Here is a 13,636-nt window from a genome sequence, read left to right as displayed (position 1 = left end):
GTCCTGTTAACAACTAAACCGTTAAAAATCTGAAGTGTTTACTAATATATTATTGTACAAATGACAGTCCTTCATGTGTGTTATGTATTTCATAAATATATGAAAACATAAACAAGAGTACCTTCATACGCTATAGCTCTCCCTTCAGCTAGAAGAAAAAAAGATATATCAACTAAATTCTAATCTGAAACCATGGGGGAGAAAATGGTCCTTGTGACTGAGCTGCTCTGCCAGATAGTGTTAAATTTTTAAGCCTGTCACTCTCCTTTCATTCTCCTATTTGCTGCAACATTGTATTACGTACATCATACATAATACACAGTATTATGTACACCACTGTATTATGAATATAAGGTATTCTCAGATAATCAGTAGAGCGAGAAAGAAGAATTTTGAGGAACAATTTGGAACAGACATCAAAATGAATAACAAGTTCCTTTCGTGAATATCATGGCAACGAACCTACCAAAAAGTTTAAGATTATCATGTGATCAGTTTAAAAAGAGAGCACTGAGAGAAATTCAAGCTAACTATTAACAGAGAAACCAGATGAATTTCTTGCATCTGGACTGGAAGAAACTGGAGAGGTTCACATACTTCATGACAGACCTACCAGAAGATCTGCCTCAAAATGAAGTACCAGCAGGAGAGGTTACAGAACAATTACATGAACAAGTTATTTGCGTTCTGACAGCATTCGCTCAAGATTTCTAAAGGAACTAAAGGATAACAAACAAGTTACTGATAGCAATGTGTGAACTCAAATCCATTTTTGTTACACCGGGTCAAAAAAAGGAAGGTATAAGGGCTAAAGGGAAAATGTGGGCAACTAAACACTGTCAAAGCTCACAGCCATACTGGCCAAACTAGTAAAAATTATAAAAAAGAACAAAATTTCTGGACACACAGATGAATACGATAGGTCAATAGGCTAATAGGCTTTCAACAAGTTTTAAGAAAATTAAGCAATCACAAAAAAAAAAGACAAGATCTTTCACATGGATAAATAACTGATGGTCTCACTCAGCATGGTTGTTCTTACATTTGCGGACTAGGTTTTCTTGAAAATGCTGATTTCACATTTAAACATTTTGCACTGCCTCAAAAATCACTGTCCTACCAAATCCTGCTATACAAAAGTTTTATTCGTTATTGCTTAACAAAGCGAACATAATACTTTTTTTCCCCCCAAACCACTCCTGTTGTTCTTATTTTCTTAAAATTGTAGGAGATGGTTATTCCAAGTCTTTTATTATCTTTTATAATTTTGTTAATTTTCTTGAAAAAAAAATCAATAATGTGCATACCAGATTTTTTTTTTTTAAACAGAAAAGAATCACAATTAGTTCCACAAATTTACATAACAAACATGAACAGAACACAGTCATGACAATGTTCTTTATTAGGTTTATTTAGAAACTGCCCTTTGCTTCAGAAATTTCAATCCAGCTTCGACAGAAATGGGAACAATTAATGACCTGTGTTGGCTTTGTCCCAGTCTTTCCATCTGATTCGCAAGGCCATGCATAAATTTAAGTAAACCTTTACTTGAGAAATTACTGCTTTGGCCAATGAGGTTATTTTAAACACTTGGCTTCCCTATCTATAATAACACTTTGACTGTGTTTGTAGAGCTGAGCTGTCATGCATTTTATTGCATGACAACTACAATTAGACCTACAACAATTTTCCTAAGGCAGAAGGACTAGCACAGGCATATGAAACTAATTTTTTTTAATGCATTAAAAAATGCTGTAGAGGTTTTTTTTCTAAGCTTTATCCTATTCTTAAATATTATTCTATTTTATGAACCATGTTCCTAAAGCTATGCTGGTACTTCACTTATCTCATTCTCTGCCTTCTAGCCAACCATGTAACATATCATTAAGAGTTTTGTTGCTGAGAAATACTGGTTGAAATGCCAAAATTTATAAACATTTGGTTTTAAATAGATCAAGTTATGAGATATGGAAAGGCCAAAGTTCTGCAAAAGTCTATCTGAAACTGATCTGTTGCTTTGGAGCAACCTGCCTGATCTTCCTCATACTTCTCTTTCCCTGTATATAAAGCAGGGCTAAATAAAATTTATGTGAGTTAATGTGACAGCAGTGTGAACGTATTCAGAACAATTTATAAAAGCATGTCTTTTAACCAAATAGTGATAATAGTGATTTCTTCAGAGGAAATTTGTAGGGTTTTTTTTTTTTTTAATACCTCTTCTCTAAGGTAACAACACTTGAACTTACTAGTGGCACATATAAAAACTGTTGTCTTTCAGATATATGTGCCACAATTCCTTAAGTTCTGTCAAGAAACTACAAGGCTATGCAATTTGATTTATTTCATAAACGAATGCCTTGTATTAATTTCATAGGACGTAAGTGGGCTGCTCGCAGCAGATGCCAAAAGTCTGTAGGAATACACTTCTTAAATGGTAAGGAGCAACTGTGGGAAGCTGGGGGAAGAAGAGGCAAAATGGTGACAATCTCGATACACTGATCAAACACAGTAGCTAGATGCACCAAACCCAATATACAGCAGCTTCTTGCAAACATTTGCAGAGACTAGGCAACTTGCTCCTGGATTGCAGAGAATAGATGTGGATACTTGAAAAAGATGATGCTCTTTGTCCAAACCTGTGCTTTGCTTCTCCGAGACAACCCTTTTTATTTTTGGTTTTTATAGAGAAGCAGAATTTCACTCCACCTTGGAAACATACACCACTACTCACAGAGTAAGCCACTGGAGAATGCGTGGTTAAAAGCTGAGAAAGGACCTTCTTGAGTAACATATTAGCCAGAAATTACGTCAGTGCCGTAGAATGCGTTCTCCAATTTCCCAGTATAACAATAAAAATTTAAAAAACTCTCACAATCTTCAAACTAGAGTCTAGAAAGACTTGTGCTTTGGAGCACTCGGCATGGTAGGGGAGGAAGGGTACACACAACTAACACATCATTCCTAATCTGACCTGCTTTGAGAGTAGTTTTGCTCTCAAAGATGCTCATAAGAAAGGTTATAAGAGATGCTGAAAGAAGTTTGATCTTTCTCCAAAGATATAGTCTTAAATAAACATGTAATATTTTAGCCTAGCTAAACAAACACAAGGAGTGTAGAAAAAACAGAGTATAGACATTTTCAATCAGATTTAAATTTTGTTTATATCCATTTACTATAAGGATATAGAGGATTTGTTCTTCTGAGGTGCATTAAGCGCAAGTTCTAAAGGGTGTCAGAAGTACATTAGCTTCTACCTAATATCATCGTCTTTTGTGCACTGTCAGTTTTTAATTGCATCTCCTTTGCCATCATCTGACCCACAGTGAACAGAATTCTTGCTATTAGCAAGCAACTATTTGTAATTTTGTTACACGCATGACTGTGTCTTATTTTTAACATATTATTTAAAACCTACTCTCAAGATACAAAAAAGGTCTCTCTTCATATCACTTTCCATTGCATAACTACAAAATGTGCACAAATACTCTGATTTTAACACTCCCTCTATACATATCGTCCTCTTTTCTACACAAGCAACTCAGTGTCTGAAGACTTAATGTGTCAAGAGATATGCACGACTTCCAGGTGTTCAGTTTGAGACACATGATGATGACGACTTGAGTTGCAGGTAACAGCTGTATTTTCACATGCTAAGCCATACCTCAAATAACTTCCATCCCTTTAAAAATAACTGCCTCTCAAACAGTAAGTCTGCTATCTTACACTCTCAGATAATCCACACAAAATGAACAACAGAGGCAAAGGCAGATCAGAGATGGAAGAGATCTTGGTGGAGAAGAGCCAGATATATAGGTAAGTGGGGGCAGGAAAATTATATGAAAACATAGGATTCTAAGACATTTCACTTAAGTTATCCACACATGAACTATCCTACACTTCTGCTGAAAAGACTATTTCTTAATTTTATCTTTATTTACAGTCTGGAGGACAAATACATCTAAATACTACAGCATCCTTTAATGCTTTCTATTGGAAAATACTGTTCACGTTGATGTCAAATGAGCATTTCCATAAATCTGATCTTACATTACTCTAGTTGAATATCCAGAATTATGACTCCATTCTGTACTGGAAGCCCAACAGCCAAAGTTACATTCTCCATGCACTCTGCCTTGCTGTACACAGCCTTTGGTAAGCAAGAGGCAAAAGTGAAGGTGAAATTTTGTTTTTTTTTTTCTTACTAATGCATGCATTCAAACATGCATACCTTCCCACCCCTTCCCCAAAGGGAACAAGAAGTAATGGACTTGCCATAAATTCCAGGCTACAAATTTTCCTTCTTGTTTGTCTTGTGTTTTAAAAAAAACTGACTACTTTCTGAAGGCACTGGGATACTGAGACAGGTAAGGATTACAGCTATTCAGCAGCCAGGAAGAGTAGCATTCAACTGTATGTATAAGCATCGCATTCCGTCTTTTGGAAGACTGTTCTAAAATGATGCAAATCAACAAATGTCTCCATAAAAACCTGTGTGCATGCACATCTATTGAGAATTAAAGGTATACAGAAACACACACAGAACAACTCTACATGAATAATTCACTGCATCTCAGAGTGGACGAACAGCAGAATCTATAACACTTCATTGTATCTTTTGACCTTAATGAAACTTTTCATCTTTTGAAAAAGAAAACATTTTTTTCACTGCACAAATTAAAACAAATGTAAAGTAATCCAGTTCACCCATGAAGAAAAGCTAAGTTGCACTATCCAATGTTTGGCCTAGGCACCAGGTTTTGAAGTTCTGTTTTATTCAAGGAGGGAAAAATGGTAATGTCAATGAGGAAAAAAAATCCATTCCCACAAAAAATGGATATATTGAGCTTGAATAAAACACTAAAAAATGAAAGTGGTCTATTCAGACAGAACATAAATTATTACAGTATAACAGAAAGGCATGCAATTTGAATTTTTAGTTTAGAAGCCTACTAGAATTCATCAGTATGTTTATACTGAAATAATTTTACAGCTCAAAGAACTTTTTCATTTATCAACCATTTTGTGACTAGTCTTCACAAAGCTAATCTGAATTGGCATGCTTTCAGTCATTTCAATTGGATTTATAGGCCACTAACATTAAAAAAACTGACTGTGCATCTTAGATTTTTCTATTTCTTTTGGGAGGGTGTATTTAAATGTATAATATGTTTACTAGCAACTTACAAGAAAGGTAAACTTCCTCCCTTTATGTAAAAATTTGGCATGACAGAAGTTTTCAAAGTGTTCTAAGTTCTCTTTTATGGAGACTGGTCTGGGTTTTTGAATGTCAATTTTTTAGTGTTATATGTTATGGCAGCAAAATTTGAGCATATAGATCATTAACCACTTAAAAAAAATATTGGCTGAAATATTTATTTCAAGATTCAGAAATCTGCACAGAATCCCATGCTTTCAAAACATACCTAATTTTATTCTATTAATTTTAACCACTTTTTAAAATTTGTTTCTGTGATTGAGAAGGCTTGATTACGAAGGGATTAACTGTTAAACTGTCAGGTTACGTACAAATACGGTCACAACTGAATCATCTTTTTCTGTTCTTTGGAGGTCAGAAGGCTACAGGAACAATTAGATAACAACCAGCCAAAACTACAGTTTAGACCATTTCATCCTCCTAAAACCAAACTATTTGTTTTTTTACCAGTCACTGGCAATAAATGCAGATTAACCCAATTAAACCACCAAAGGAGGTCTCTGAAATATCTCTTTTTTGGTTTGTGGATACTGTGATCTTTGGTTTGTGGGCAACATCATGTTTCTGAATCTTAGTAACTGATGGACTGTTGCTGCCTACTAAGGACAGCTGGAAGACTGCATCACCTATTACACTTTGGGGATTAAAGGGTGTGAAAAAAGTGAAACACGCAGTAACACACAATGAAATCCTGTCTTCCTGAAGTAAAAGAAAGATCTTCCACTCATTTAACGGAAGAAAGGATTTAACTTGGAGTTAAGCTCTAGAAAAAATTAATAACTTAACTTCTAAAACATATGGACACATTTTAGGAAAAAAATGTAAAAGATAAGTAAAGTTTCCCTGGGAATAACATTTACTTTGCAGGTAAAAAATTATGATTCCAATTAAGCCGTCTTTAGTAATCCAGGTAACAGAATTGAGTAGGAAAAGGCTTGCTGGCTGGCAGGCACCCCAGCTCACCCTGAAAATCCCAACAATTCCACAAACTATTTCGGAAACACGTTAGTACTTCCTGGTTACTAGATGTACATACTGAAACAATCATTTTCTTTTAACCCTCTAGGAAACATTCCTCTTCAGCATACAAATGTCTACATAATTATTTGGTTCCCTAACATTTTTTTTCAGACAAGATAGGCATATTTCATAGCAAGAAAAGTAGTGTATCATATTCCAGCCATGTTCTTAAATAAGGCTGCACTGCTTATAGTCAAATCTGGAAAAGTCCTCCTGTAGTTTATTTCTGGTTATTAAAAGAAAAGTCAAAATAATAATGCATGTAATCTACTAAACTGCATCTATAATAAAATAATCTGCCACTTTCTGGAAATTGAATCATTCTTCTTTTATACAGTTCATTATATAAGCTTTGTAGAAAGAATATTAAAGAACATTTTTTGAAGAGACAAAAGTATAGCTGGCAAAATGTCCACACCCAATGCAAAATAGCCCATCTCAGGTTATGAAAATGAGTATTTGGGGCATTCAGAACTGTAATGTTTTCTTATTAAGGAATAAGCACCCGAGATTCTTGAAAACAATTTTTATGTGTAGGTATTTCTCAGGAAAACTTCTTCTTTTATTAGTACTCAAAGTAGAATATAAACTTCATTGACAAAAATTATTCATTTTAAAATATTTACTAAGTAAATATTATCATTGCAAATAAATAGCAAAACACAGCTGCTCATATCTCTTGTAGAGCATCCAAATTAAATAAATATTGTATTTGAAATTTTGTTTAAAAAACTAAAGTTACTACGTAACACAAGACAAAAGCACAGGTAGTTATGCTATATTAAAAAAGAGAGAGACTGATGATTTTAAAGATATACCAATGCTCAAAATATTTATCTCATTCCTGCTACAAAACAAACAAGATGCTTTGAGGGAAGCCAGCATCTAAAAATATAAAGACACAAAGACATGCATTCTGTATACAGAGCCTACTTTAAAAGGGAGAGAAAGGAAATGTTTTTTCACTTACTTTGTTATTGTATAATTATTCTACAGAATGGGTTGATCCTCAACATTTTCTTTCCCTGAGGCCTACATGAAAGATCTAGCTGGGCTACACCACTAGTTAGATAAGCCAATACAGAATGTCTACATTGCTTTATGCACAAACTTTAAAGGGACAATTGCAGCTACTCCAAACATCCTTTCTTTGCTTCTTCATAACACCTACTGGTATTTGTCAATTTTCTAAGACCTACTACTTTGCTTTCTCTGCCTTTGGACAGACTAGTGTATTTCAGAGTTTCAGCATAAGCAATAATGCAAGATGTGGATTTTTTCTGAATATTTGAAGATCAACAAATATTTACCTTCTGCAAGCATGTCTGGCACATCTGCTTGGTATCTAGGCCCCACTCTGATTTCTCCCTTGTCTGCTAAAAGCGTTTTCAGTGATGGATCATATACCAATGAATAAAAAAAAGTATCCTAAAAAAGAAGACACATTTGCAACAGCATAATGAATTTTTACATTGTTTTTTGTAAAACTACATCTTCTTCCATTTGAAAATTACTAAAGCAACCCCCCCTCACACACTTCTCATGTCTTTTTCTTGACGATACAGGTCAGGTAGAAGAAAAAAATTGTGAAATATTAGTCCTTATTTTAAGTAATGCAAATGTTTTATGAGTACTTTTAAAAGGCTAATAGAAGCCTCTTCCATTGCTCGGAAGCTATTTCAGACCAGTGGAATGATGAAGAGATCTATACACAACAACGTATCAGTGAGTTTGAAAAGCAACAATGGCGACTACTTGCTGAATTTAACATGCTTCCTTTCCTAAATATCCCTACCATGCTTTTATAAATTAGTCTCAAATAGCATAAAACACAGTCAGTGCCTGAGAAAGGCTTACACAACAACAGTATCAACATACCTGGCACTGTCAGCAGAAGCGGAGGGTAACTGCTTTAAGAGACGTATTATAGATTACCTAGATTACCTGTGGTTTAGTGTATAAATATGAAAATAAAGACATGCTAACTTCAACTAAAACGCACTGCCTGCCTAATGTTATATTAAGAAACTCCAATGAAAAATGTATTTATTTTTAAAGGTGTTTTACAATATGTATCAGCTTCCTGGGGCTTTTGTTTTGTTCTTCCCTCTAGTGAGGCTAAACTCCCTCTCCTTCCACAAGAAAGGAAATGAGACAGACTTTTCACACAACGATTCAGAGCCCCTAAAATTAAGCTCCTGTGCTAAGTTGCCCTCTAGAGGAGTGTCTGTCTCTCTCTCTTTCTGTCCATTGGCTATTGAAGGTTCTCCTTACCAGAATACCTCTCAACAAAAAATAGGCTGTGTGAATTCCTCCTAAAGTATCCACTAGGTGAAAACAGTTCACATATTTTTCTTTTATATTAAAATATCATAGGAATTACTTTGTAAACTTAGTTATTTTCTACATACAGTAATATGCAGGATAGAACCATAATACAAGATAGGGTCATTTAATACAATTTTTATTCTGTAACACTTTTAAAATCAGTGCTTTCAACAACTTCTAACATAACATTTGAAAAAATATTTCCAAGGTATTATTCTCTCATTTATCAAAAACAGTGCTGTAAAAATCCTAACATAAATCCATCCCAACATTTAAACAAATAAAGGTCACACATATTACCTCTTTCTCCAGATATGACAACACAGATTCTGTCTCATTCAGAAGTGCAACGCTGCATTTTCCCCTACACAGACATAAGAAAGAACTGTTACCTTTGTGAAACTGATTTTTTTCCTGAAGTCAAGAAAGCTATTTACCAGAACATAATCCAGATATAAACTTTTACATTAAAAATATAGTAAAATGCATTTCACCATGTTTTAAGACAAAAATTGACAACAAAGCAACAAAATTAATAGCTACACTGACCAAGCGCTCAAAAAATACATACAAATTCTACAGCACTGGAAAACAAAGTCTGAGAGGAAAAACAGAAGCAATGAAGGAAAAAGAGGTATCATGGCAGTGATATTTACTAATACTCTGAAACACATACAATTAATAAAAAAAGAGAATTTAAATGACATATTGGATATTACATCATGTGCAAAAGCAGAAAGGGAAAAAAACATCTGAGGAAAACCTGAATACAACATTCACAGTGTTGATTCTATTTTTTGTGGAACTCTGAAGTGCTCATTTTCAATGGATTTGGTTAAACCCAACACAGAATATATCTTCTTGAACTTTATGACAAGTTATCAAATTCTAAGCACCCTGCTGCTGTCATGAATCTTATTATGATCCGATTAGTCACTATCAAAGTGACCTTAGTTTGAGGGGTTTGTTTTACTTTTGGTAGGTGAAGCTTTTTAGATCATAAAAGGCACGTTACATACTTGACAGGGAAGTCATTAGCACTGACAAGATAAGAAAGTTTCAATACTTACACTACAATCCATGAATTAATTTTATTGATGCACAGATAACAGCACAGAAAGCCACAGAATTTTTTCCTTATGCCTACATCTGCAGGTACTGCACAAGTTGGCGTGGTTTGGTAATACTAGAGGAAGACTAGTTAAATCATCAACCACATTTTAAAAATAGCTTGGATTACTATACTCCTGATTTTTAAATACAAAGAATTTCAGCTTTTTAAATACTTCTGATTTTTTAAACACAAGATTTCATATAAATTAACAATTACAAAATTTTATCAGATCAGCTGTATCAGCTCTTCTGTATGTAGCCTCATCTGTATAAGCACCAATATCACTGACATTCCTAATACAGACACATTTAGTTAGATGGATGTAATAAGTTTACATTACGATTATTAAGAGTGTTACAAGAACTAATGGGAAGCTACTGCTCCAGTGTTTACATATACAATCTTTCCAAGGTCAAAGGCCTGGATGAATGAAACATTACCTCCTACATTAAAAAAAAGAAACAAAACTAAAGCCTCAAACAGAACTTTTTGTTCACCTGACATAATAGAATTACTAGCAGGGAAATAGTGTCAGTTTTCCAGTTCTTCCCTGTTTTTTTGCTTTTTATTAAAATGTGGTCTAAAATGGATTTTTAAGAAGCAGATTCAAAAAAAAAAAAAAGTACCAATGGCATTAACTGTCCAGGGAAACTGACATTTCTCAAAAAAGGACCCCAAAACGGCTTCCTAAGGCTCCAAAGGAAGCCCCCAAGACTCCAAAGGCAAGGGTTACTGAAGGGCTCTGGAACCAGCAGGAATATTAGGAAAGAAAATGCACAGTACAAGTTCTACTAAGAGGTCATTCAAAAGTAGCTTCTCTTAAGGCAACACAAAACAAACATTACCTTAAATCAGATACTGAGTAACTTGATTCATCCTCACCGCTGTCCCACCAACAACACAACTTTCCTTCATTTCATTCTCTACTCCTTATTCTCTACGTCTTTCCTGCCCCTTCTCATTTCCCAAATTTACTGCTTTTTTAATAGATCCAAAAGAATCTCAGAAAATCTAAAGATCCTGTTCAAGAAAGCATCCAAAAGTTTGGAATTGTATGTGAGCTCTTAAGATCCAAAGATTTTACTCTTTTATAAAGTTTCTCCTTTTGTACCTCAACATCCCCCCCAAAAATTTCAAGAGAACCTTAATGTTATTAATATCTAACATCTTTTGGATTGTTAACCCCAGGGGAGGAGACTTGAATGTGTCACTGCTGGCTTGCTAATACAACTAATATACTTCCTATAGAACTAATACATTCCAATCATTACAATTACTATATCCAATACCCTTATATCATACACACACACACATATATGCATACAAGCATATGTGATCTCCTTTTTGCCAGTCCACCCCATGCTGAAACTAACAGCACAATGAACATGAGCAAAGATCTAAGATCATGCCCTGTTGATACAATTTTATCCTTTAGTACATCCTCTTGTGCACTTACATCTCCTTTGAACATTCAGCCTATTTCTGACATTGTATTACCTGCTCTGAATCCACGTTATAATCTGTCAATTAACTAAAGGAGCAACCCACTTTATTTTAACTTTTGACCCAATAGCTAGAAAATTCTATGAAATAAAATTACACAACAGTGAATTTCAGTATTTGTTTTTCTCATTCATTAAATTGCTTCTGAAATGTGTGTTCTGACACCTACCCCCACTACTTTAGAAGAAGGCAGTGAAGTGACAGAGAGCACCCAGAATTAGCGCTCCCATAAGACAGTACAAACCTTAGTGGCAAGTCTGACAAAATGCATGTGAAAAGAAATAAAAACAATCACCAAGAAAACTAAAGTTAACAAAACTCTCCAATATATTATTACACTACTAATAATATACTAATATTTAGTAATGAATGAATTAAAAGTACAGTAAAACCCAATTGCTGTCATAGAAACAGAATACATTGCTGACTAATATAAGATTAAGTCCAGATAATGGTATGAATTCATTTTTAAATCCAAAAACAACATTACAAAAGATTAAACAGAGATACAGAAAGAAAGACGATATTACTGGTTTATCTTAGAGAATCCAAATGGTAAATAATGTTGCAAGAGAAACATCTATTAATAATGAGAAATAAATCACATAAAAAAAAATAGAGACATTCCATAATCAACTTCACAAATATTTCAGCTTTGTTAAAAAGTAACAGGCCAAATGTGATTGCTGGTAGAGCAAATCTACTTCCATTGGTTTATACCACTGGTGAATTCTGCCCTACGACAGTGTTAACGACACAGGAAACTGTCCACCCACTATCAGAAAAAAGCAGAAGACTGTCTGGGACAGACGTCTGGGATGGATGTGCAAAGTCTTGGGGTGCTCAGCCTTGAACTCAAAACCTAGATCAGGTGGACCTCAGGTACACCTTCCTGAAGGGGTACAAAGCAGAAACTCTGCTGCAGGGAGCAAGCCAATGCCAAAGAACAAGACAGCAGTTGAAGACTGCTGATCACCCAGTGAAATTAAAACATGAATCCAAGGAAGGACTTCTAAAAACAGTCAGCTGAAGTTTGTACAGAGCTGTAGAACATCCAAAATCTACATGTAAAACAAGCTATCACACCTGAAAGACATTGCCCAAACAAGTAAAGGCATGTTTCTGTTATGGATGAGATTAAAGTTTTTAATATTCATTTTGACCATTGTATAATTTTTGTTGTTGCTGGGGTGTGTTTTTTTTTTTTTTTTAAGGTGTGGATTTTTTTTTTTTTTTTAATTAAGACTTTCATTATATGAGCACTGGACTAAAAGGAACTTCTGTGGGTTATTGATCCCACCTAATATCTGCTACTGTTACTGAGGTAGGCTGGTTGTCCCCTCTGCTAGTTCTCCTAGTACTGCAAGGCTGTTTGCCTTTATACTACTAGGTTAAGTAAGCCTAGCTTTTCCAGTCACTGCCTCATAGAATAGGCTCCTTAATCCTTTATATTACCCTACAAGTCCAATTTTCATCAGCCAGTCGGCCTCTAGCTTGAAAACAGATGACCAAAACTAAAAACAATATGAGCTTTCATCAATGCACTGGAAACTCAAAGTACTTTTCTTCTGCATGGAAATATTTCTCTTAATTAATCATGGGATTCTATCCGTTTCTGGCATGGCCACACTATAATGTTAACTACAACGTTTTCATGAATGCTACCAGTAGCAAGTTTCCTGTTATTCAGGAGTGATACAGACCTGCCCATGCATAACACACAAAGGTAACGCAAGGGGAATTTGACCCCACAATCCCCCTTTTTCTCTTCCCTTTTTCTGATCCCCTTCTCTCCCAGCATTCCCTTGGACTCAAATTCCTCTGCCTGTGATTTCCCTGCAAGTAATCTGTGGATTTATTTTCAAAATACGGTATTTAAGAGGAACACAGGATAGCTAGATGTAGATGAAAAGTATTAAATGTGTTGAACCATCTCATTAGCAACTAGTATTTGAACACTATCATTTTCGACTGAATTATCATTTTATTAACAACATGTATTACTCCTTTACATGACTTTGCACTTCATACACCTAAATCTGTTTCTAGCAATTTATTCAGTATTTATCACGAGGTTCCAGTGGCATATGACAACAGGACCTACAACACCCTTCATTCTGCCATTTATAACAGACCAGTGTATAAGTAAACACTAGCAAATACAAATTGTTTGCAAAGACCTCCTTGATTTTAAAGATGATCTCACCCGAAGAAGTTCTTGTGAGAAGCCCTCATTCATTTCAGTGAATGGTGACTGTTAAGCTTAACAATATGCATTAGATGCCAATTGTTAACTGCTGATCATTAAGCAAACATACGCAGCTAATGTCTTATTCATTACTATTGCACATCATGGGAAATAGGGTTAAACTACTCATTAAGTCTGCAGTATATAAACTCCTCAATTTCTCTTAATTTCAGTATTTGTCAGGAGAACCACAACACCAAAGAGAAAT

General features: G+C 34.7%; 1 protein-coding gene across 1 annotated transcript in view; it reads right to left on the bottom strand.

Annotated features, from left to right (window-relative positions):
• Nucleotides 1-13,636, bottom strand: part of MTA3 (metastasis associated 1 family member 3) — a 144,698-nt gene that overhangs the window by 100,282 nt on the left and 30,780 nt on the right. The window contains exons 5-6 of the mRNA XM_067293134.1: nt 8,864-8,927; nt 7,546-7,663 (exon numbers count right to left, since the gene is read on the bottom strand). Coding sequence (XP_067149235.1) covers nt 7,546-7,663; nt 8,864-8,927 — 182 coding nt within the window. The remainder of the gene's footprint in view (nt 1-7,545; nt 7,664-8,863; nt 8,928-13,636) is intronic.

Source organism: Apteryx mantelli, chromosome 3, assembly GCF_036417845.1.
Source record: "Apteryx mantelli isolate bAptMan1 chromosome 3, bAptMan1.hap1, whole genome shotgun sequence".
NCBI lineage: Eukaryota > Metazoa > Chordata > Aves > Apterygiformes > Apterygidae > Apteryx > Apteryx mantelli.
Note: the sequence above shows the minus strand (reverse complement) of the source record. Positions and strands in the feature narration are given on the sequence as shown.